This window comes from Populus euphratica, unplaced genomic scaffold (genome assembly GCF_000495115.2).
Source record: "Populus euphratica unplaced genomic scaffold, PopEup_1.0 scaffold176.1, whole genome shotgun sequence".
Taxonomy (NCBI): domain Eukaryota; kingdom Viridiplantae; phylum Streptophyta; class Magnoliopsida; order Malpighiales; family Salicaceae; genus Populus; species Populus euphratica.
In genome coordinates, this window is record NW_011500058.1 from 146,715 (window position 1) to 166,451 (window position 19,737).

At 33.0% G+C, this 19,737-nt stretch overlaps 2 protein-coding genes and 1 long non-coding RNA gene across 5 annotated transcripts; 2 read left to right on the forward strand and 1 right to left on the reverse strand.

The window, feature by feature from the left end:
- The first annotated feature begins 8,031 nt into the window (after nucleotides 1–8,031).
- LOC105107939 (seed imbibition 1) lies at nucleotides 8,032–12,227 on the forward strand. Its single transcript, XM_011002040.1, has 13 exons — nucleotides 8,032–8,497; nucleotides 8,707–8,954; nucleotides 9,052–9,142; nucleotides 9,370–9,418; nucleotides 9,532–9,623; nucleotides 9,708–9,815; nucleotides 9,899–10,033; nucleotides 10,127–10,537; nucleotides 10,622–10,763; nucleotides 10,863–10,930; nucleotides 11,020–11,154; nucleotides 11,249–11,466; nucleotides 11,583–12,227. The coding sequence occupies exons 1-13, from the start codon at nucleotides 8,307–8,309 to the stop codon at nucleotides 11,957–11,959; spliced, it is 2,265 nt and encodes a 754-aa protein (XP_011000342.1). The 5' UTR covers nucleotides 8,032–8,306; the 3' UTR covers nucleotides 11,960–12,227.
- Nucleotides 12,228–13,718: 1,491 nt separating this feature from the next.
- On the forward strand, nucleotides 13,719–16,624 carry COX15 (cytochrome c oxidase 15). 3 transcript variants are annotated; one of them, XM_011002042.1, is made up of 8 exons: nucleotides 13,734–14,062; nucleotides 14,166–14,479; nucleotides 14,580–14,805; nucleotides 14,890–15,135; nucleotides 15,273–15,383; nucleotides 15,906–16,037; nucleotides 16,120–16,322; nucleotides 16,398–16,624. In XM_011002042.1, exons 1-7 carry the CDS (start codon nucleotides 13,880–13,882, stop codon nucleotides 16,291–16,293), a joined length of 1,386 nt encoding a protein of 461 aa, XP_011000344.1. In that variant the 5' UTR covers nucleotides 13,734–13,879; the 3' UTR covers nucleotides 16,294–16,322; nucleotides 16,398–16,624. The 3 variants fall into 3 exon arrangements, with proteins under 3 accessions (XP_011000345.1, XP_011000344.1, XP_011000343.1); XM_011002043.1 differs by having other exon boundaries at nucleotides 13,719–14,062; nucleotides 15,906–16,067; nucleotides 16,100–16,624; XM_011002041.1 differs by having other exon boundaries at nucleotides 16,120–16,624.
- On the reverse strand, nucleotides 16,230–16,895 carry LOC105107941 (uncharacterized). Its single transcript, XR_838957.1, has 2 exons — nucleotides 16,632–16,895; nucleotides 16,230–16,506 (listed from the first exon to the last, which is right to left on the reverse strand). It is a non-coding gene; the product is annotated as an uncharacterized LOC105107941 (long non-coding RNA).
- Nucleotides 16,896–19,737: the final 2,842 nt, after the last annotated feature.

A 19,737-nucleotide genomic window follows, 5' to 3' on the forward strand; every position in this document is an offset into this window, starting at 1 on the left:
TCCACGCTCTCAATCATGTACGAGATTAGCTTAGTTAATTAGCTACTGAGCATGGCTCCTAGCTACTTTGTCAACTATGCTATAATAATAAAAAAAATATCATGAATTTTCAAATCTTAATATAAATGATCCACCACTAATTAAATTTTAAAATAAATTTTATTTAATATATACAAACCAAGTGATCTAAGAATACATTGAGAAATAAAGATGCCTCAAGATTTCACGCGTGACAAAGCTTCTAGAAGCAAGCAAGTATAAAATTATTTTTGAGCAAAATTACATTATGGTATAGCTAGGTACATGGCCATATGGTACTATTTTATAAGCTTCTGCCACTCTCACTAAAATAATAATAAATAAAAAAAAATCTAAGGGGCGCATAATATAATCTTTCTTCCTTGATAGGGGAATTAATTATTTCGTGTAATTAACTAATTATGGATTTTTCTAATTTATTTAATTAAATATCGAGTATGAATTTATTTGATTACTTAATCTTCTCTTAAACCTGTATTGCCGGGAGTGTACTGTATAGTACTTAGTTTTTTTAAATATCTTAGAAATATTTCGTTTTTATTTTTATTTATATATATAATAAGTGGGGTCTTGAGCACTTCATTTTGTATTGGAGGACTTTTATTAAAGAGGAAATAATTTTTATTTTATAAAGCATAATTGATAAATATATTTACTTAGTTTTGGAGACTTTTTGTCAAGTAGAGATATTGTATCTTTGCTTAAAAGTCAAGCATATATCTGGCCGGCTCCGATCAACGCTTCAGTATGAGCTTGTTGAGAACGGAGAATGATAAAGAGAAAAAATGGCATAAAGTGAGAAACCATCAAGTATCTTTTAAAATATTGTAAACACGACACTCCATCAATCTTAACTGATTCAGTCTATCAGCCAATCTGAATGCCAATAATAGTTTTCTCACATATTTGCTGCCAGGGACCTGACTTTGAAGCCACAGTTGCAGAGCTTGTTGAGCTGGGATTTGGAAGAGAGGCAGTTATACAAGCTCTTAGATTATTTATTTGATGCAGATGAAGAACAGGCTGCTGGGTTTCTTTCGGCGGTTGAATAACAATTATTCATTCTTTCAACAGTATTATTATTATTCATTGTGGGAATAATATTCATTTTAGTTATCCAATGACTTCACAAATTGAAGGAACTTCGTGCCAAACTCATATTCATTCGATCAACAATCTTATGCCCTCAAACAAGTCTTGCAATTCAAATGGGAATTAAGTAGACTCGTCAGGTGTCCCTGAATTCAGTTTGGTTCTCTTGGTTTTCGAACTTATAGTTCTTTCATCGGCAATTACCGCTCGTTTACATCAGCCCGTAGAAGAATGTCCTTGCTGATAGCTTTCTGGGGATGCATTTCGATAGTGTGATTGGAACTGTGTGTTTTGACTCACTTATAGTTATGAAAATATTTGATTAATGAATACATATCTTAATGTTACATTAAATTTTATTAAAAACTTTAATTACAAAAAAAAAACTACAATCTATAGGTGTTTTTTAACCACAACTAAGAATTATCACAATGCACAACACTAAAAATCTATTATGGGTTTGCGCTGCCTTGATGGGATTAGGGCAAACGATTGAAGGACTGTTTTTTAACATTTTACTCCAACGGTGGAGATGATAAACAGATCACTTTGCAATAAATTCTGGTCATTTTCAAATGATTAATATGACATGAACATCAATCTTCACTAGTAGCAATTTGTGAAAGTTACTGTTGAAATATTTCCTACCCAAAAGGCTTGCTTGTTTATAACTTGTGTATCCTGAAAGATTGTTTATTCCCAGGTCAAGATTTCTATGATTGACATGTGTGCTTCTGAGGATTTTTAGAAACACAAGGAGTCATGAGTCATGTAATTGTAAAGCCTTCCATTAATCCAAGCTAAATGTCCTTCCGACACGGTTTCTTCACTCCAAGTCACCAAATGGATAAATTTGTATAGATCACCAGCTCTACGTGGGAATTGAATGCTAGACTCTGAAACCGATCATTCATTTCTCCTCCATAAGGATTAATGAAGGTCGTTGTGGGCTCCTCGATGTTATCATCGGAGAAAACCTTTCCTGTAAGTATCTCATTGAATACAATTTCAGGAAATAGGTTCCTTGACATAATCAGATTTCACTTCGACATTTGCGAAGGCCGGAGGAGTCCTGTCGAGCAACTCATCCAAGGAGGTATTACTTGGATATCCATGAACATATATAGAGGATAGACTCAATCCACCTCATTTCGATGCCGTCATCCCTTATGATACCAAGCTCCGGAAAGCTCTCTTGCATCAACAGAAGGAGCTGGTCAGCCTTACCAAGAAACTAGCCTAAATCCAGCAGAAACAATGTGCGAACATCTGCTCCATGATCCAAAGACAACTTCTTAACTCCTAAGAACCCACAACCTCTACCTTAAATTAAGAAAATAGAACAAGCCTTGTATGGAATCTAGTCTTGCTCTCGGATGACATTGCACCATCGTGCTTAGAGAATAACAAAACCCTCCTGTCCTGCCTTAAGGCAGATTAGCATCCCATCATGTGGAAAGCACAAACAAATGCATTGGTTAAATTTCTGGTATAAACGTCTGGCTGTCAAACTTCTGTATACTCTTGCGCTCCAGTCAAACACCCCAGAAAAACTGTACCTCTTGAACTGTGATACCCTTCCATCAAATCATCAATAAAATATATGGAATTGGGCTTACATAATGCTGGGTTGCGGAAACGAAACACACCTTGAATCACCATGTTTTAAGAACAATGCTTGGCCACCCAAGCTTGTCTCTTTCTCACAGGTCTTTGTATAGGGAGTGGCCGTGTCTACCTCAAACCATGCTTTGAATCCAAATAGCAAATATTGGTAGTGAAGATTGGTCGCCAATCTCCATTGGACACAAACACCATGGCAACTTGGAAGGTCGAAAGAACTAATACTTTATTGTTTTAAGATCAAGTCGAGTAGCTCGCCAGGGAGATTAGACTTGGTGTTTGGTGTTGTAGGTGCTTGAAACTTTAAGGCTGTGGAGTTTAATATACAGGATTTAAAGAGAAAACAGAAAAGGTCTTTCCTTTTCCTGTTTGGTCACTACTTCTAGTCCTCTTCATTGGTGGAGATAATCTCACCTTCCTCTAATTCTTATCCTTAATTAGATTTGGACCCCTGATCTTCCAAACTCAAAACTAGTTCTCTAACCCCTTTTGATTTCTTTTGGAGGCACCTTTGTCGAAGCTTCAGATTTTTATTTCTTAAATTTGTATTTGACTCGAAGCACAAGGCCCAATTTGTAAGGTTAGAACTTTTCGACAAACCCCAATTGCTTCTTGATGAAATTGCTTCCAAAAGGTAAGGTGGGAATTTGGATCGTTCAAGGATACTAATGCTAAACATGCAAAGCGGATAGCAATCGATTAATTTAAAGGATGATAATAAAAATTTCTCAAAATACTTTTTAAAAGCCAAAACAAACATATTTTAAAGACATGTTTATTTTTTAGAAAATAATTTTTTTAAAATATTTTTATGTTAGTTTGCTACTAGAAAAATTTATTAACGAAAAATACTTTTCAGTTAAAAAAAAATTAGTTTGATTTTCAAGAAAATATTTTTCTAAAAAATTTAGGCGGAAAACACTTTTTAAAAGTTGTAAAAAATTTATAAATGTCATATTATCTGCTAATTATATCAAATTTGATCCTCAAACTTTTGATTCTTATATATATATATATATGAATATTTATTATTCAATTTCATTTCTTAAATTTTATTTTTTATATTAACTTTAGTCCTCATTTTATAGTTATTATTTGATTTTTTATTAAAAAAATTTATTTGTCAAATTTGATCCTTATTTTTTTATTATTACTTATTTTATTTGAAATAATTTATAAAATGTTAATATTATTATTTTAAGTTATTCATCTTTTATTTTTTTATTTTTTAGATTTGATCTCTCTTATTTTAATTATTATTTATTTAATTTTAGATAATTTATGAAATTATATATTTTTCAATTTCATTCTCATTCTCATTTAATTTTTTAATTTCTAAAATTTATTCCTTATTATTTTAATAAACTTGAAAAAAATAAAATATTAATAAGTTATTTTTCAGTTTATTTTTATGATATAATTAAATATTAAAAAATATTTTTTAATTTATTTTTCATTACATTACTAAATATTAAAAAAAAATTTTAAAAAAAAAATTATTTTTTTTTTTAAATATTTCTCAGAAAATAAATAAATAAATAAATATAAAAATAACAGCTGAAACTGCAAAGCGGATAGCAATAAATACAGTGAAAGAAAAACCTTCGAAGATTTTTGGTCACTCCACTGAAGTTTTTTGTTGTTAGCTGGAAACTTGTACGGCTAAAAAACATAAAAAAAGAAAAAGGAAAAAGGAAAAAGGAAAAAAAGAGTAAGAGTCGGTGAAAAGAAGTCCTTGCTAACGTGGCCACTTGAAAAGTGGTTTGGATTTATGTCGTTAAAATCTACAAAAGCAGGGGAATATTATCGCAGCTTTGTTAAAAAGGCATCTGGTCTGGTGTCATGAGATCAATCGCATCTTCGCAGTGCCACGTGTTATGCATGAACGGGTACAGACACTAAATATATACCAAACTATATATTATAAATAAATCAACTTGGTTTCTTGGGTTCATACCCATCAACCAACTCCTGGCTGGAACCTCTCATGGTTTTACTGGAGAACTGTAACCGTTTGTTGTCTTGTAATAGCTGGTTCGAATTGCATGGCATGCTGTCTTTGATTATTCTCTACTTTTACTATAAAATCTTGTCGGATAGTTATTGCCTATACAGCTTTTTTTTTTCTTTTACGAAAAAAAATGGAAATGGTGCGGGGATTTTACTCAATTCTAAGTATAAATTATTGCGATAATAAATTTATTTTTTTTATTTTTTAATAATTTAAATTTAAATTTTTAGTTATAAATACTTGAGTTTTTTCTTTTTCATTTAATTCAGTAGTTATTAAAAGATTGTTTGGTTTTTTATCTGTGATTTAAGTTGATTTTCAAAATGTTTTTTAGTTTGAAATATATTAAAATAATATTTTTTATATTTAAAAATTTATTTTTAATATTAGTACATTAAAATAATTAAAAACATCAAAAAAATTATTAAAAAAACAATAACTTTTTTTTAAAAGGTGGGTAGATTGTAGAAACAAACAAGATATTAGCTTGGCTAGATTTTTTGGTGGATATTTAAGCTCTTAGATGTATATTAAAAAAGAAATGATCTGTTGTTGAATTAGAATTTTTAAAAATTTTAATTTTTTTTGTGTTTTTAGATTATTTTGTTATACTAATTTTAAAAGTTATATTTTTAATATATTTTTAAATAAAAACAATTTATAACATTGAGACGGTGGAGGTTCATGCATTAATCACAACAAGCAGTTTAGTGTAAGAAAAAATAAATTAATAAAAGAAGAAATTAGTTACTGAAATCATGATGTGGAAGTTGTAAAGCGCGTGTATAATTCCCAAGAACACATGTGGATGTACTTATCTACAGGGGCTCAGTTGGCGAGTGGTTCAGTCGAGCTGTCTCAGCAAGAAAATATCTTGTCTTAAAGAGGGAGTAAAAACAAAACCATGGATACGCAGTATCTTACAAAAATCGCTTATCATTTCACTGCTACTTTAATCGTGCAAGCCGTGATGCTATCTTTCTTTGCGGTGACAATCACGCCGTCGGAATCTAGTCAGCTCCATTGACTAAAAGCAAGGCACGCCGTAATGGTACTTTATTATTATTATTATTATTATTATTATTAATTATAAATATTAATTATTAATTGAGCTGCGAATGCATTATCAATAGAAGAGGAATGCATGTGCTTAGAAATGTAAATGCCACGTAAGGTTTGACTAGGCTACACGTATTATAATCGGAGATAAGCTAGCTCGCAATTCCACCTCATTTACACGTCAGTGGGTCGAGTAATTGCCCTCACCAACCCCATCTTATTTACGTGTTTGAAAGCTACTGGACAGTGTTTGTGGGGCTTTTTTCTTCCATTGTTCTACATTAGCATTAATTTAATATAATTTATTTTATTTTTTAATTAACATCTTAATTAAAAAATATGACTTATACATTTATATTATATATCTTGTTGAGAAATTGATTTGATTTTTTTCTAATTTAAAGTTATTATAAATTATTTTATCATAGCTTATTTATATATTTAATAAAAATTAACTCATCACTCAAGGCCCAGAATTAACCTTTGTAAGTCATATTATTAAGTACCGAAGTGCATAAAGATAAATATCTTTCTGTTTATCTTTCGTGAAAAAAAGAAAATAAAAGTTAAGTAAACATATAAAATAAAAATCGCCAAAGTCATGGGAACTCACTCACGTGAAGCATTAGCAGAGTGTTAATCTCTTTATACAGACCTGGAAGAATGGTCACTTTTAACCAGCTTTAAGAATCTACTTGCGAACAATTTAAATACTGTTTGAAAAGTTTTTTTTTAATTTAATTTAATTTTTTAATTTGAAATTATTTTTTTAATAAAAAATAAAAAATATTAATTTAATAAATTTATAGACAAAAAATTACTTTATAAAACAATCAATACCATATTTCTAAATACTATTTTACTATTATTTTTTTGGCTTCAATAAAACCTTATTTTTCAAAAATGTATTTTATGAATTCAATTAAGTAAATAAAATTTTAATTATCTCAAATTTTTATAAGAGTCCACACATAACAGCTATTTTATCTAAAATTATTTTTTAAAAATATATTTATTTTATATTTTATCTCTGTTATCCAATTAAATATATTTTTATTATTATTTATTTTTACTCTAGAGCACCAAGGAAAAGCAGCCTAGGCGGCATGAAAATAGCCCCGTGATCTAAAGTCACATGCAATTTTCTTCCTGTTGATCGTCTTGTGGATGTGCAGTGCATTTAGTGGTGTCAGCTGTGATAAATGATTGAGTGGCAGGTGGCCCTGCCTTTTAAACCAACGGTGAGGATTGAGGAGTTTGGTAGGCTGTTCACATGCAGTGTCTCCATGTGATTTGGACCCTGTGTAGAATGCAAACTTAATTTCTACTGAGCAAGACCTCTTCCCATTATATATATTAGTTAATTAACAAAATTTAATAGCTAATTAACAAAATTAATTCAAAAAATGTGATTGGTTTTTAAGAATACTAAGATTTATTAATTGTTTTCATTCATTATTATATTGTAAGTTGATATTAAAAGTAGTAAAGGTTAGATTTGTCTGTTTTTAATGTTAAAAGGTGTTTTTATAATTTTTTTTATTTTAAATTAATTAATTTTTATTTTTTTAGATCATTGTGATGTTTAAATATCAAAAATAAATTTTAAAATAAAAAAATATATTATTTCAATATATTTTAAAGCAAAAGGTATCACTCTCAAGTAGATATTATCAATTTAAATTATTTTAAAATAAATTATAAATTATAAATAATTAGTATCATGATTTATTAAAGTAAATTTCTAATCTAAGGTGAATAATAGTTTTGTTTCAATAGAAGGGATGTATAGCTTTTCAAAATAAGCTTGGAAATTATAGATCAGGATCATAAAACCAACTCAAAATATCAATTTCATAATTAAACTAGAACTATATATATATATATATATATATAAGAAATTAATTATCATCATCAAATATATATTTATTATTAAAATTAAATAAATTTTTTTATGTAGTGTTTATTATTGTGGTAGTTGTTATTTTTTAAAATATTTTTTGTTTAAAAATATATTAAAATGATATTTATTTATTTATTTAAATTTTTTTATAATTTAGCACATTAAAATAATATAAAAAAGTAAAAAATAATTAAAAACGAAAAAAATACAATTACACCACGAAAAGAAATCTTACCTTGTAACAATACTATAATATCTCCTATTCGACGGTTGGTTAGTTGGTTGAATAATTCCCGCCAAAAAAGAAGAGATATTTATCTAATGTTTTTCCACAGTGAGCTAAGCTAGCTAGCACAGAAGACGAGGAGGGACTTCTTGTACATGTTGCAAGGAGTCCCTGGATTGCAATATTTGTAATCTGGGACTCCTTGACAGCATAAAACTCCGACATTATCTTATGCTATAAATAACCCCCCCCGGTCGAACCCTCATCAACCAAAGCTGTGTACTTTCTTGTTCTTCTTCTTGTTCTTGGCGTTGTGGGTTTGTTTTCGTTTTCTTTGTTGTTTTAAGAGAAAGATGACAGTAGGGGCAGGGATATCAGTGGCAGACAGGAAGTTGGTGGTGTTAGGGAATTGTGTGTTGAATGATGTCCATGACAACATTGAGATAACACCAGCTTCTGGGGGTGGTTTTATCAATGGAGCTTTCATTGGTGTCCGATCAGATGAAGGTGGTTGTCGAAGAGTCTTTCCTGTTGGAAAGCTCGAGTATGTCCCTTCTTTTTCTTCTTCTTCTTTGTTATTGTTTTACTTTTCTCCGTCATTGTTTAGTTTTCTTTAATTTTCTTGGTGATGATAACATTGCATACAAAAGGCGTATCTTTTTTTCTGTTTGGATGATACATTTGAGGTCTTTTTGATGATTTGTGATGTGGGCGGCAAGAGTTAAATTTGCAATAAATGTTGTTGGTATGCAGGGGATTGAAGTTTATGTGTGTTTTTCGATTCAAGATGTGGTGGATGACACAAAGGATGGGAAATTGTGGACACGAAATTCCCTTTGAGACACAGTTTTTGATTGTTGAAGCTCGAGATGGATCTCGTTTCGACAATGGAGAGGAGCAATCTGCTTTGTATACCGTTTTCTTGCCAATTCTTGAAGGAGATTTTAGGGCTGTTCTTCAAGGGAATGAGCACAATGAGCTGGAGATTTGCTTGGAAAGTGGTATGAGAACAGATGAATAAATTTCTGCTGGATATGATTTTACGGGTCTTCTTTTTGTTAAAGAATTGGTGAAATAAATTGCTGGGGTATTTTGCAGGAGATCCTGCTGTTAAGGAATTTGAGGGGAGTCATTTAGTTTTTGTGGCAGCTGGTTCAGATCCCTTTGATGTCATCACAAATGCAGTGAAGTAAGTTTCATGAGTTACCTAATTTGCCAAGCTTTTATGCTTATTGCTAGGTATACAGCTTGAAGTGTTGCTTTATTTAGTAAATACAATTGATAATTTTAGTGATCCATTAATACAGTATAGATTTGTGGTGTTCAAAAACCTCATTTATGACTTGTTATTTCATTGAATTATGACTCAAATGTTCTTCATGCCACTGACCAAGTTGTATTTTGGATTGTACTCAGGGCCGTGGAATCACATTTGCAGACATTTTCTCATCGTGAGAGGAAGAAGGTAGCTACTTTTTTGGGCCAGAAGAAGATTAGTAGTATTTCCTGAAGTTCCTTTTTCGACGACTTCTTGTACTTGATTCTTTCATCTTGAATAACTTGTGCTTCGTGGTTCAGATGCCAGACATGCTGAACTGGTTTGGCTGGTGCACATGGGATGCTTTTTACACGGATGTCACTGCAGAGGGTGTGAAGCAAGGATTAGAGAGGTATTGCTCCTTTCTTTAAGGTTTCATAGAGAATTACATTATTTGAACATGGCAGATTGGTGCTAATGAGAGTGATTATTGCAGCTTCGAGAAAGGTGGAATTCCTCCAAAATTTGTTATAATTGATGATGGATGGCAATCAGTCGGAATGGATCCCACTGGTATTGAGACTTTAGCTGATAATTCAGCCAAGTAAGGAACCAGATTTGCAAATTCTGTCTTCCATTTTCGTTATTGTTTTTTTATTGACTAGCACACTTTCAATTGTGCTTCAGCTTTGCAAACAGACTAACACATATCAAAGAGAATCACAAATTCCAGAAAAATGGCAAAGAGGGTTACAGAGTTGAGGATCCAGCATTGGGACTGAAGCACACTGTGACCGAAATCAAAGAACGACATGATTTGAAGTATGGTTTCCTCATTAGTTATCATACATCAACTTTCCTTTGGGCATACCAATCTTTGATGGTGTGCTGATAACTTGTGTTGTTACTGTTCAGGTACGTTTATGTGTGGCATGCAATAACAGGATACTGGGGAGGGGTCAGGCCGGATGGTGCTGAAATGGAACACTATGAACCCAAGCTGACTTACCCTATTTCTTCTCCTGGGGTTGAATCAAATGAGCATTGTGATGCTTTGAAAAGCATTGCCACAAATGGACTTGGCCTTGTGAATCCTGAAAAAGTGTTCAGCTTCTATGATGAACTTCACCAATATCTTTCGTCAGCTGGAATTGATGGGGTTAAAGTTGATGTTCAGAATATCCTCGAAACTCTCGGGGCAGGCCATGGTGGAAGAGTGAAACTTGCTAGGAAGTACCATCAAGCATTGGAGGCTTCTATTGCTAGAAACTTCCGTGATAATGGGATCATTTATTGTATGAGTCACAACACTGATGGTTTGTACAGGTAAATTCTTTCTTTTCTTTCTTAGCCGTCAATAGTGATATCCTCAAGATTTCTAATTAATCCGACTTTGCCTTGTTTGTTCAGTGCAAAGAGATCAGCTGTTATAAGGGCATCGGATGATTTCTGGCCAAGAGATCCAGCATCACACACAATTCATATAGCATCAGTTGCTTACAATACCATTTTTCTTGGTGAATTTATGCAGCCGGATTGGGATATGTTTCATGTAAGAAAACACAATTTGGCTTTGTTGTTCTATGATGAATTTCTGTTAACATTTTTGTGTGTTACTGGATGTCAACCTTGAAATTGTTTCTCTTGTCAGAGCCTACACCCAATGGCGGAATACCACGGAGCAGCCCGTGCTGTGGGAGGATGTGCCATCTATGTCAGGTACTCTTACTTGTCATGAACATGTTCCGCGTCTTTCTTGGATGCTAGTCAGATACAAGATATTTCATATTTGGTGTCTCTATATGTAGTGACAAGCCTGGACAACATGACTTTAATCTACTGAAGAAGCTTGTGCTTCCTGATGGCTCTATATTGAGGGCCAAACTTCCAGGACGACCAACAAGGGATTGCTTGTTTTCTGATCCCGCAAGAGATGGTAAAAGGTAACGAAGGAGTTAAATTATCTGAATAACATTTTCAAGGACCGGATGAAATGATCCTATTCCATGTTCGCTAAATAGATGCTTGATCTTGCAGTCTCCTGAAGATATGGAACCTGAACGATTTCAATGGAGTCATTGGGGTCTTCAACTGCCAGGGAGCTGGATGGTGCAGGGTCGGAAAGACAAACCTTATCCATGACGAAAATCCTGGCACGATCACAGGTTTTGTTAGGGCTAAAGATGTTGATTATCTCCCTAGAGTCGCTTGTGACGGATGGACAGGCGATAGTGTATTGTATTCTCATGTTGGTGGTATGTTTATTCAGGGCTCAGATGTTTCTTTCATACAGCTAAATTTACACTTGGGCATGCATTGTTTGGACAAAATCACGGTCTTTCTTAACAAGTTTCTCTAATGTCAATTGCAGGAGAAGTAGTTTACCTTCCAAAGGATGCAGCTATGCCACTCACATTGAAGTCTCGCGAGTATGAAGTTTTCACAGTGGTTCCTGTAAGGGAGCTAGCCAATGGGGTTAAATTTGCCCCCGTGGGTCTAGTCAAGATGTTTAATTCAGGAGGGGCTATCAAGGAGCTGCAATATGACTCCAGCGCAACTGCGACTGTCAGCATGAAAGCTCGTGGCTGCGGCTTGTTTGGAGCATATTCATCTGCTCAACCCAAGAGAATATCAGTTGATTCTAAGGAAGTAGAGTTCGGTTTTGAAGAAGGAACTGGCTTGGTCACCATTGATTTGAGAGTTCCAGAGGAAGAGTTGTATCTCTGGAACATAACAGTAGAACTATAAAGGCTTTAGAAGATCTGTATCTGTAGCATTAGAGGAACTCGAAACAATAGTGTTGTCGTGAGCCCCATCATTTCTTCATAGCTTCTGCATAAGGGCTTCTATAGATCTGTAGGATGCATCAATGCTGATAGCTTGGGAATAAGTCAGGTAGAAGATCATCATTTCCCGCCATTCTCGTTCATATTCCTGGCAATTTGCAAGGAAAATTTGGGTAATCAACTCGAGACCTAAATTAAGATTGCAATTCATTTATGTGCTATGCAAATCATCGACCCGATCCGGCCTCTAATCTATTTTTTTGTAAGAATTACTTTTTTCAAAACCAAATCATTAAAACATTGAAATGATATCATTTTAGATTATTAGCCGTATTAATTCAAATAAATCACTTAAATAACGGCTTCAATTTCCGGGGAAAAAATAACGTGCTTTACAGCTTTCTCTTTTTTTATTTTTCGGCGGGTGAGGACTTGGGATTGTCCACTTTACAGGTTGAATTACACTGAATTTTGGTATGTGTTGGTCAACATGCTTATCTACATTTTCACCGTTGGGATTCGCCTGTTTGTGATTTTACTGCGAGTTATTCCCGTTTGAATCTTCTGTCACTTTAGCAACCCGCTGAATTGCTTTGCTGTAGCAACTTGGATATTGTTGCATTTGGGATACCGTTGCTCTAGAGTTTTTCCGCCGGAGATTAAAATGATCTTGCGAGTCCATCCGGTAATATTGTAGAGGGTGAGTAGAAGAAAAATATATCCAAAAAGCATACCGATCCAGAGATGGATGCCAGACCTATGGCCACCGGAGTGTGCTGCTTTCTATGGGTTTTCTCTCTAGCTTCTCTCTTTTTCTCCAAGTTGTGGCCGGCTATCAATGGCTTCCGAAAGAAGCCAGCAGGGTATTTATATCGTCTGTTTCATTGTCAATTACAGCAATGCCCCTCTAATCTAATCTTAATTATTTTTCAGTTCAACCGATATTCTACATCGGCGTACTTTTAAAATAACTTATACAAAGTTTTTAATATTTAAAACTCATTTCAATCCATTCAATATCTTTTTAATTTATTTTTTATTAATTTTAATTTATTTTTAAATTAAATTTAAATTTTTATTAATATTAAAAAATTCAGGTCAAAAGTTTATAACTTAATTCATGAAATGAAACTTAACCTGAATCATAAATAAAATTGGGTTTAATAAATATAAATGAATATAAACTTGTAAATTAGGATTATTTAAAATAAATAATTTATTTATAATTAGTAAAACAAAACTAAAAAAGCATATCAGGAATCGGGTGGTGGATTGTAATTTTTTAAACCTGTTCAATTTACATTTATTTCATCTTTATTTTTGATAATTTATAGATTTAGTATTTATTTTTATTTTATTAAAAAAATTTAACTATAAAGTTATTGTTAATGTACTTTATTTTATAATTCTTTAACATATCAAAAAAAAATTTATATTTTTTTCAAAGAAAAAATAATTAGAATTTAATAAGGATGTATAATATAAAAATTAGATCTAATATTGAGGTTGACATGATATCTATAGTATGTATTATATGTTTATTTTAAAAATAAAATAAATAAAAATTAATAATTAAAAAAATATATAATATTTATAAAAATTTAATTCAATTTAATACATATAACCTGATTGGGTTAAAAAAATTGAATGGATTGTGTTAATAATTTATAAAATATTCGAATGTTGTACGTAATTATGAACTTAAATCAGAATTAAACATCCTCTTCAAAACGACGTAGTTTGTATCTGCCTTGGCCACGTCATCTCTAGCTATGGCAAGAATCAAGATCTCTAAAGGGTATCGTTCCTCAACCTTCCCAAAAATGAAAAGCTTCGGCCCCTAAACCCTCACATCCACGGGCACAGAGAGAGAGGGAGAGAGATGTTTCAAAGCAGAGTGTTTGCTTCAATCTTGAAGAGAAACAAAGGAGGATCCATCATCAACAATGCAATAACCAATCTCAGAGGAACAAAAACAACACCTTTCAATCACTTGAGAGACATCCATCAACAACAGAGCCCATCATCAAGATCCTTCCTTTATTGCTTCAAATCACTCTCCAAGGTAAAAATCCTTTGTTTCCATCTGGATTTCCTCAAATGATCTGAAATCAGAAAAACCCCTGCTTTTTATCTTATAAAGTTTGAATCTCTGGTTAAATTTTCAGGGTCATAACTGTCAGTATGTGCCATCAGCAACGAGGAAAATGTCAACTGTAGCTGCTTCTGTTGGAAGTGAAAGTAAAGAGAGTCTTAGATTGCTGGTAAATGGAGGGCCTAAAGCGCAAAAAATGGTGGGTATATGGCTATTTGGTTCTGCTGCTTGGGTTTTCAGCATGGTGATTCTTGGTGGTGTTACACGGTTAACAAGGTCTGGTCTTTCAATGACTGATTGGAAATTTACTGGTGGTCTTCCTCCTTTATCAAACGAGGACTGGTTGATTGAGTTTGAGAAGTATAAACAATCACCTGAGTATAAAATGTAAGCTCTTGCAAGCAATGAAAGTAGTCTTTTTTAGTTAAGAGTAAGTTCATTTTGTAGAATTAGTAATTTTTTAGTTTTGTTTTCTGATATTTTGCAGTGTAAATAAAGGGATGAATGTTGAGGATTTCAAATTTATTTACTGGATGGAATATGCACATCGGATGTGGGGAAGGGGATTAGGGATCATTTTTGCTTTGCCATTTTCATGGTTTCTGAGAAAAGGGTATGTGACAGTGAGACTTGGAACTAAACTTTGTGGTCTTTTTGCTCTCGGTGCTGGCCAAGGTTTAATTGGTTGGTGGATGGTTAAAAGTGGTTTAGAGGTAAAAAAAAACTTAACTTTGGTGTTAATTGAGTGTGAATTTGTGCAAAATGGCGAGACTTATGAGTGACTTTGTTATACGCAGGAGCCAGCATCTGAATATGCTCAGCCGAGAGTAAGCCCTTACCGTCTTGCAGCGCATCTTACTTCGGCATTTGTTATTTATAGTGGGCTTTTCTGGACCGCTCTTTCTGTTGTAATGCCTGAACCCCCTGCGGAATCTTTAGCTTGGGTTCGTGGGGCGGCGAAGGTAAAGAGGCTTGCCCTTCCTGTAAGCCTTATTGTAGGGGTTACTGCCGTGTCAGGAGCATTTGTAGCTGGAAATGATGCTGTATGTAGTCTATTTTAATTCTTTTCTTGTTCCTCTTCTTTCACAAGAGTATTTTAGCCTGTGGTATGATTATAAACAAATTCTCTGGTGCATGCTTACATACAAATTTTTGATCATGCTTTTTCCGTGTAATGCAGGGGCATGCATTTAACACTTTCCCAAAGATGGGTGATACATGGATTCCTGATGATATATTTGATTTGAAACCAGTAATTCACAACTTTTTTGAAAATACATCGACAGTGCAGGTAATTTGTCTGTATAATTTATCAATTCTGGAATCGTAGTTTTCATAATGATCACAGAAGTGCAAATTCTTAGTTTAGACTCTTATAAAATATGGGAATGGAATTTACATAATGTAATGGATAGAAGGAACAATGAAGAAACGAGAAGAGGCATGCCTTGAAGTTTCTTTCTGAATGAGGAGAGAAATTTAGAGCTTGCTCTTCATTTTTAGCCTTTACACCTATTGCAGTTAAGTGGCCTGGAACTATATTAAAACCACTTGTTCATACAGTCTCATATTGGGCCTCAAGATAAATAGTGAAACTCACTTGCCCAGAATAACAAACAAGGGTTTTTAACTGTCCTTGGGAGCTTAAAGAAACCCTGATTCCTGCAGTTTTGTAAATAACTTAAAACTCACAGATGATGTTACAAGTTTGTTATTTAGCTTTTCAAATGATATCTTCTTGTTCACCGGCATATAAAAGATTCTATAAACATTAGGTATTGGACACTGATTTGTCTTTCTTGAATGTTTGTAGCTTGAGCACCGTATCCTTGCAATCACAAGCTTGACTTCAATTGGTGCTTTATGGTGGTTCACAAGAAAGTTGGACATACATCCAGCTGTGAAATCTTTGATTGGGGCGACTGTTGGCATGGCTACTCTTCAGGTGAGTCTCCTAATCCATGGATGCTCTCTCCATTATCAACTACTTTTCCCAGGTTCCATGGTCATATTTGTCATTGTTGCAGGTATCCCTGGGGATATCAACCCTTCTATCATATGTTCCTGTATCACTAGGAACTGCACATCAGGCTGGGGCTTTAACACTCCTGACGTTTATGATTCTGCTCAATCACACTGTGCGGAAGCCATCCGCATCTCTTCTTAAGTCACTGCCTCAAGTTGTGAAGACAGCCATGTGATGAGCCTAGAACTTTGCAAGGAGAACTAGGTTAGTTTAATCAAATAGAGATTCTTTTACTGGACTCCTGATGTTGTTATAATTCAATTTAATATTCATAATTAGGATCCACTATTTGAGGGCAAAAGAGGGACCGTGTTCTTGGTTTGCTTGTATTGCGGAAGCATTAGGAACATGCAAACCCCATCATTTTGTATTAATTGAAATTTGAGTTGTCAACGAATTTGCATCTTGATATTTTGGAGATCTCTGCCTCCACCTTTAGATGTTCTCTTAAGTGATGTTATGCTAAGTATTCGTTTATTGAAAACTTTTAGTCTATTTCTCCGTCTTTTACATGTGATATCATAATAACATAAAATAATGTTTTGTCATGGAAAAAAAAAAAACTTTCACTTCACGTGACAAACACTAGCCCCATTTCATTTCTGTTTATTTCTATAGCATTATGGATAGATATGATTACTGGCATTGCTGCACCGGTTGGCACATTGCGACGCTGAAAATGGTGCCATTGCCACTGGATGAGGAAATTTTTTGTAGGCTTGTGTTGTCCACGCAACTTACACCCCCCCCCGCCCCCCCAAAAAAAAAAAAAAAAAAAAAAAACCACCCCCCCCCCCCCCCCCCCAAAAAAAAAAAAAAAAAAAAAAAAACCAAAGAGATGTAACACACCAATCAATGGCCGATCGTAGTCATCACCCAAGACAACAGCAGCTCTCCACTGCTGGTTCTCGCAAACTCTCAGGCAGCTCATTGGTCTATGCATCAGCAGCTTGCTTGGCAACAGGCGGCCCACTTCTTGGCATGTCAGGGCTCAGTTTCCTGGCATCCTTGACACTGCTTTTAATAACTTCACCTCTCTTGTTGATCTTTAGACCCTTAATACTTGGTGCTCCCCTTGTGCTTGTTGGTGCTACCGCTCTGGTTTTGCTACAATGATGGGGCTTGCTGGAATGGCCATGATTGTTTGGATAGTGAGGTCAGTTTTTATAGGGAGAGAAGATGGTTTTGGCAGTGATGATGTCGTGGATATGATCAAGTAGGCTGGTGAGAGAGTAAAGGAGAATGGCCAAGAATGAGCAGCAAGGTATTTGCAGCAGAAAATGCAAGAGAACATCCCAGTTGAGAATAGGGCTGACAGAAGCTGAGCTGAGCTTTATACGAGGGCTGTGCTATGTTTTCTTTGCCCCCCGAGTACTGGAGCTTCTGGTGGTCCATTCTTGGGGGGTTGCACAGGCTTGAAAGCAGCACTTTGGACTCTTTGCCAATGAAATGAAATATGAGGTCGTGTTTCAAACGAGATATGATTCACTATTGATAGTGATTTGATTATAGTTATTTGCGTATTTTTTTGTTTAATTAATTTTAATAATAAGTTTTTTTTCGTCATGAAGTTCAATGTTTTGGGATCCTTAAAATCAGTGTCTTTGCCACTTCAATAGAAAATGTTTCAATATCTTGTTGTATCTCTTTAATTCATGTACATTAAGAAGATTCGGATTTTATACATATAATATATGGTTGATCATTCCATTTACTATTTACTAAAGAAGTTCCAAGGGAGTTCATGAACGCAAATAGTGGTAAGAATCCAATGCCTTGAAATCCTGGAAGTTCCCTCGCAAGTTCGTCCACAAGTTGTGGGATGAGTCCCTCAGGGCCTCAGATTAGGCTGAAAGGCGTAATCAATCAAATATTAGAAGATATAGCGATGGTTACCAAAAAATCTAAAGGCTTGATTTTTCAAAGCAATAAATTGAAAAGTAGAATAACGCCTCGCTTTTCTTTAGCGGTTGCTGTGAGAAGTTGGAACTTTTTTTCTTGGAAAAAGGATATCCCTTTGTTTCTTAAAGCTGAAAACATCTTCTTTCTCTCTCTCTTGTAGACTAAAATCGATTATAAAAGCAATATTCTTCCCCTTCCCCCCTTCTTTCTTGTACAAAAGATCCTTTCTTTAACCTTTTCATTTTTCATTTTTAATTCTCTCATGAGTGACATCAAGCATAGATGCTCCTTTTTTTCTTTTTTCCCTCTTGATACGAGATTATTTTCACTTTTTAGGAGATTAGGAACAAAATAACATCAAAGTCCTTTAAAGAATAATTTTTGTCATCCAATAAAATAATACCATGTGATTCGGGAAATATAATATAAACAAATTTGAAAAAAATATGATTTTGAAACTATGAAAAAAACATCCTCGAGAACATAAAATCTTGATATATTGTCGAGATTATGAACAAATTACTGTTTTATTTGACTATATAAATATAAGTTCTCCACAATTGTTTTTGTGTTTTCTTCTATATAACATAACCGATTTTTTCTTAATTTTTTTATGACAAATCAAAATTAACAAGTTAGGCCTTTTTTTTTTTGTTCATATATAGTTTTTTTTTTCAGTTTCTTATGTATAAAAAAAACCTTTATTATTTTATCCGGAACACAGCAATTATTCATCCACTTTCCATGATCAGAAACTCTAATAATTAATAAAATCCAACATGATTTTCTAATGATTAAGAGGATGTAATATATTAGGTTTGGGGAACAAATTCGCATGAACAAATTAATTATTTACTCTAAAGAAAATCGTTGTAAAGTTCAGCTCATGAGTTTACAAGTCGAGAGTGTCAGTATAGATATATTTTATTTTTTTTTAAATTTAATTAATTGTGATTTGAGTTTTGACATGATTAGGTTTAGGTCAATTAAATTAATAAATCAACTTGATTTTTTAACTGAATTTTTTTCTTTTTTCTAGTTTAAATTTTAAATTAACCAGCTAAAATGTAGGCGGAAATAGAAAAGAAACGGCCGTGGAAGGGAAGGTTTTTAATAAATAGAGAAAAGAAGTGCTGTCTTTGTCCACTTCTATCAACCTCCGAGACTTCCTCGATACACCACCGCTGATTCAATTATATATATATATATATATAGACTTCTCAACCTGGAAATTCTTCTGCTACGGCTGTCTTGTCTACAATTACCATAATCAATAAAATAATATTTATAATAAAATCTCTCTTTTTTTCCTTGCTATACCTGATTATTTGGTAGAAATTAGATTTTTTTAGAATAATAAAAAAACAAACTTTTAATTTTTTAAATTTTTGATAGTTTTATAAAAAATAAATTTGAAGATATTTTACAATGTGTGACTATGTTATAGAAAATAAATGGAAAAATAACTTATTAATATTTTAATTTTTTTATTTATTAAAATTGTAAATACTAAATCTAACTAATAAAAAAGTTGGTGGAGAAAAAATTAAAGAAATTAATTTTATAAATTATTTTAAATAAAATAAATATAATTAAAATAATAAAAATTAAATGTGATAAAAAATTTAAAAGATGATAAAATTAAAAAAATAATTATAATTTTATAAATTATTTCAATAAAATTACATTTAAAATAATAAGAATCAAATTTCATATA

Excerpts from the sequence above, each read along its gene's own strand:
- LOC105107939 (XM_011002040.1), top strand. The coding sequence starts at position 8,307 with ATGACAGTAGGGGCAGGGATATCAGTGGCAGACAGGAAGTTGGTGGTG. Across the intron at positions 9,816-9,898 it reads TTAGCTGATAATTCAGCCAA|CTTTGCAAACAGACTAACAC; the intron begins GTAAGGAACCAG and ends ATTGTGCTTCAG. Across the intron at positions 10,538-10,621 it reads AACACTGATGGTTTGTACAG|TGCAAAGAGATCAGCTGTTA; the intron begins GTAAATTCTTTC and ends TTGTTTGTTCAG.
- COX15 (XM_011002041.1), top strand. The coding sequence starts at position 13,880 with ATGTTTCAAAGCAGAGTGTTTGCTTCAATCTTGAAGAGAAACAAAGGA. Across the intron at positions 14,806-14,889 it reads TGGTTAAAAGTGGTTTAGAG|GAGCCAGCATCTGAATATGC; the intron begins GTAAAAAAAAAC and ends TGTTATACGCAG. Across the intron at positions 16,038-16,119 it reads TTGGCATGGCTACTCTTCAG|GTATCCCTGGGGATATCAAC; the intron begins GTGAGTCTCCTA and ends TCATTGTTGCAG.